At 44.6% G+C, this 5,000-nt stretch overlaps 1 protein-coding gene across 3 annotated transcripts in view; it reads right to left on the reverse strand.

The window, feature by feature from the left end:
- Positions 1–5,000, reverse strand: part of bmp1a (bone morphogenetic protein 1a) — a 61,353-nt gene that overhangs the window by 12,007 nt on the left and 44,346 nt on the right. For all 3 annotated transcript variants that reach the window (XM_030790748.1, XM_030790757.1, XM_030790765.1), the window contains 3 exons: positions 3,004–3,149; positions 1,285–1,480; positions 444–569 (listed from right to left, as the gene is read on the reverse strand). In XM_030790748.1, the coding sequence (XP_030646608.1) occupies positions 444–569; positions 1,285–1,480; positions 3,004–3,149 (468 nt within the window). The remainder of the gene's footprint in view (positions 1–443; positions 570–1,284; positions 1,481–3,003; positions 3,150–5,000) is intronic.

A 5,000-nucleotide genomic window follows, 5' to 3' on the forward strand; every position in this document is an offset into this window, starting at 1 on the left:
GGCTGATTCAATGAACAAAAACTTTCTGTCATCTCAATAATTATTCACTGACAATCTCTTGCTCATGAAGATCAACAGCTCTGAAACGTGAAGCCACCAGAGGTACCAGAGTTCTGCAGTTCTGAGGACCTGTCTCAGTTTGGACCTGCAGTGTCGGCGGTGTGGAGTTGACGAGGTCTGTCAGTTGGTTTCTTTTCATTAGGTCTCCTGTCTTTGGTGTATGACACTCACAGTCACATGGCGGCTCTTATGACTCCAGCGCTAACCCACCAGGGCCGTCTGTTTTTCTCATATCAGCTTAATTATCCACGTGCTGCGTGGATATATTCATTATGTAAATCAGTTTGGATAAGAGCGTCTGCCGAATGAACAAATGTCATAGAAGACCCCATCTATCATCTCCACAGAATACATCAGCACCCCCGTGGCCCCGCCCTACTCACCCTCACAGCTCCGTTTGTCTGCGGCCAGTTCGTACCCGGGGTCGCACGCGCACTTGTAGCTGCCCAGCGTGTTCACACAGCGCTGCTCACAACGGCCGTTGTCCGGTCGAGAACATTCGTCCATCTCTGCGGGAGAGACCACGACATGAGTCAAAAAAACCCAAAAACGCTACTTCACGCTCTCGTTATTTCGTCATGTCGCTCTCCCTCTTTTCCACAAACACGCACATCCTTCAGTCATGAATAGTGATTGCTAATATGATTGGTATGAATGTAGTGGGTTCTGGAACATTCCTGCTCATACACCAGTGGTGAGAACCATCTGCAACCTGTGTTACACACATTCCTGATGCTTACTCACACACAAAGGAATCAACGCAGAGCTGTAGGCTAACAACCACACAGGACGCTGAGCACCAATTTACATTACGTAATCAACTAACCCTGAGACAGCCTGAGACCACTGGCCATGTAGAGTCAGACAGCCCGGTACGGAGGCTAAAGGCTGAAACCGACGGCCCAGTGGGCAGAGCGCTGTCTGAGGGAGGGAAGTTTGTGTCACAGCACCCCTCTGGACGGGCTCACCTCTGGGTCACAGTAACATACTCAGTTAAACGCTGTCATGCACTATATTAACAGTACAACCTGAGGCTGAGCTGAGCTGACATATAGAACCAGAGTCGTTAATGTTTACAGTCGAGTTTACCGATGTGTTCTGTGTTGTTTTTGACAGTGTTCCGTTGGCTTTATATTCGAGGTTAAACGTCACGTGTGATCTCTACAATCAAAGCGACTTGAGCAAAAACCCCTCTCTCTGGCCCGACGACCTCTGAACTCTGACCTTTGAAGAAGTTGGCGGCGAAGCCGGCCTTGTTGACAGACCCGTCGGAGACGAATTTCATCCACAGCTGGTTGGAGCTGGTCTTGATGTCGTCAGGTTTGTCGTAGCCGCAGAACCGGCCCAAAAGGGGGCTGTTCTCCGAATTTCCGTCCCGCACCTCCAGGTAGTCATAGGCACAGCTGTCGTGTCTCTCAATCTGGAGAGCGGAAGAAGAGGAGAGATCAGATTATATTGGGGAATTGTAATCCCATGTCCTTAATCCAAGTTTGGTTTCTGATCCAGGGGAATACAAGGGTTTCTGCTTGCTAAATCTGTGTGTGTTTATCTGTCTGTGTCTGTGTGTGTGTGTGTGTGTGTGTATGTCTGTCTGATTGTGTTTGTGTTCTATGCCACTCTCTCTGTATGCGTGTGCATGTGCGCATTTCTTTACATTTGTGTGTTTCTCCCCCCTTGTGTGTATGAATGTGTGTGTGTGGGGGGGTGTATGTGGGGGGGTTTGTGTGTGTGTATGTATGTGTGTGGGTGTGGTAGTGTGTGTGTGTGTGTGTGTGTGTGTGTGTGTGTGTGCGCGCGCATGCACGTGTGTGTGTGCACATGTGTGTTCTGCTGGTTTCAGTAAACGTGACGTCTGTTTGTTTATCTGTGACATGTGACCCTACAGACATGTTGTGATGACCCACAGATGTCAGATTAACCTTTCACCTTTATTACATTTTCACATGGCTCTATAATCCTAACCCTAACCCTAATCCTGTTTGTAATCTTCCCCGTGTCACGAGTTACTGTCTCTTTGCATTGTGAGAGCTGATCTGAAATGCGCTGAACATGAAGAGAAATCTCACTGTGTCTGCTTTAATGCACTGACCAGTGACGCCTTCACTCTGCATGAATAACAATGTTTGCAGTTTCACTATGGACAACCTCTCTGTAATCATGCAGGCCCACAGGGTAGAGCAAGGCTGAACGCTGCAGGTAAAAAACGGCCCACAGTTACAAAGTCAGTGTTACGCCATGAGATCTCTCCGTCTGTCTGTCTCTCTCTCTCTCTCTCTCTGTCCGTCTCTCTCTCTCTCTCTCTCTCTCTCTCTGTCTCTCTCTCTCTCTGTCCATCTCTCTCTCTCTGTCCGTCTCTCTCTCTCTCTCTGTCTCTCTCTCTCTCTGTCCGTCTCTCTCTCTCTCTCTGTCCATCTCTCTCTCTCTCTCTGTCCATCTCTCTCTCTCTCTCTGTCTCCGTCTGTCTGTCTCTCTCTAACTTTTGTCTCTTTATTTAATTATTCCCCTCTAACGTCTGGGTGTTGTGTCCACACTTTGAGACACAAATGAACATTGTAACTCTGTACAGTGTAACAGTGGCCAGATAAAAAAGAATTTTGATACTCTCTCCCTCTCTCTCTCTGTCTCTCTCCCTCTCTTAATCTCTCTCTTTCATAATTCAATTCAGTTCTCCTATCCTCACTCTAAATATCTCATTTTAAAAAGGAGTCCCGGTGGATTTTACTCTCGTAATGAGAAGCGCGTTCGGCGAGCCACTGCAGTGAGACAAATCGAACCAGCTGCACACCCCCCCATTTCGACGCTGACACAAATGAAACTCTCACAACCTCAGAGAAGTGCACGTAGCTCCAAGCTGCTCTACAGCGATCCTCCAACATTAATAAGAAGAATAAACATAATCCATATGACATTATGACATTATGACTGCACTGTTTTTTCTCATACCTCAAAGGACTGGAAGGTGAGGCCAACGTGGTAACCCTGGGCAACGGTGATCTTCCACACGCAGACTTTGTTGGGTCGGTAGTCGTCAGGGTAGTTGGGAGACTGGATCTGTCCATTGTCCTTCTTCACCTCTCCGCCGCAGATAGCTGACAGAGACAGAGAGAACCTATCATCATCATCATCATTATCATCGTCATCATCACCACTATCATCATCATCAACATCAACATCAACATCATCATCATCATCATCACCATCATCAACATCAACATCAACATCAACATCATCATCATCATCAACATCAACATCATCATCATCATCATCATCACCATCATTATCATCGTCATCATCAACATCAATATCATCACCATCATCATCACCATCATCATCAACAATGTCACCAAGAACAACGTCATCATCATCGCCATCAGTAACCTAGTCACCCTGACAACCACTGAAAGGGAGCTTTCTGGGCTTTTGTTTTATTGCTGTGATTTGCGCGTTGATGAAACTGTGTGTGTAGGTTAGCACTACAGTGTGTTGATGAAACTGTGTGTGTAGGGTTAGCACTACAGTGTGTTGATGAAACTGTGTGTGTAGGTTAGCACTACAGTGTGTTGATGAAACCGTGTGTGTAGGTTAGCACTACAGTGTGTTGATGAAACTGTGTGTGTAGGTAAGCACTACAGTGTGTTGATGAAACTGTGTGTGTAGGTTAGCACTACAGTGTGTTGATGAAACTGTGTGTGTAGGTTAGCACTACAGTGTGTTGATGAAACTGTGTGTGTAGGGTTAGCACTACAGTGTGTTGATGAAACTGTGTGTGTAGGTTAGCACTACAGTGTGTTGATGAAACTGTGTGTGTAGGTTAGCACTACAGTGTGTTGATGAAACTGTGTGTGTAGGTTAGCACTACAGTGTGTTGATGAAACTGTGTGTGTAGGTTAGCACTACAGTGTGTTGATGAAACTGTGTGTGTAGGTAAGCACTACAGTGTGTTGATGAAACTGTGTGTGTAGGTTAGCACTACAGTGTGTTGATGAAACTGTGTGTGTAGGTTAGCACTACAGTGTGTTGATGAAACTGTGTGTGTAGGTAAGCACTACAGTGTGTTGATGAAACTGTGTGTGTAGGTTAGCACTACATGCCTCATGAATCCTGCGGTGAGAGAAAAGACTTTCGTGCCAAAGCAAGACATACAGTCCAGAGACGTGGATTTGAGTTGTTTTTTTTTTAAAAAAAATAAAAATAAAATAAAGGTGAAGAATTAGGACTGTACCATAAAAATACACACACAGTAATCCTACTGCAGCTCGTCATTTACCGGACACCAGCACAGCCTGAGGAACAGACTAATGATGCAGATGAACCCGCCGCTGAGTACAGCGCACGATTCAATCTGACAGTGTTTATATGACAGCATCACCAAACAAAGCTTCACTCTGTCCTAGAACAGAGACCGATCCCCACGGACTCCACTGTCTGTCAGTCAGCAGTGCTGGCCTGCTCTGTGTGTGTGTGTGTGTGTGTGTGTGTGTGCGCGCGTGTTCTATGCGTGTGAGTGTGAAATTAATATGAGTGTTTGGGTATGTGTGTTTAAAACATTATTAAATGAATGAGTGTTTGGGTATGTGTGTTTAAAACATTATTAAATGAGTATGAGTGTTTGGGTATGTGTGTTTAAAACATTATTAAATGAGTATGAGTGTTTGGGTACGTGTGTTTAAAACATTATTAAATGAAAATGAGTGTTTGGGTACATGTGTTTAAAACATTATCAAATGAGTATGAGTGTTTGGGTATGTGTGTTTAAAACATTATTAAATGAATATGAGTGTTTGGGTATGTGTGTTTAAAACATTATTAAATGAATATGAGTGTTTGGGTATGTGTGTTTAAAACATTATTAAATGAATATGAGTGTTTGGGTATGTGTGTTTAAAACATTATTAAATGAATGAGTGTTTGGGTATGTGTGTTTAAAACATTATTAAATG

The sequence above is a fragment of the Chanos chanos genome, chromosome 1, assembly GCF_902362185.1.
Source record: "Chanos chanos chromosome 1, fChaCha1.1, whole genome shotgun sequence".
NCBI lineage: Eukaryota > Metazoa > Chordata > Actinopteri > Gonorynchiformes > Chanidae > Chanos > Chanos chanos.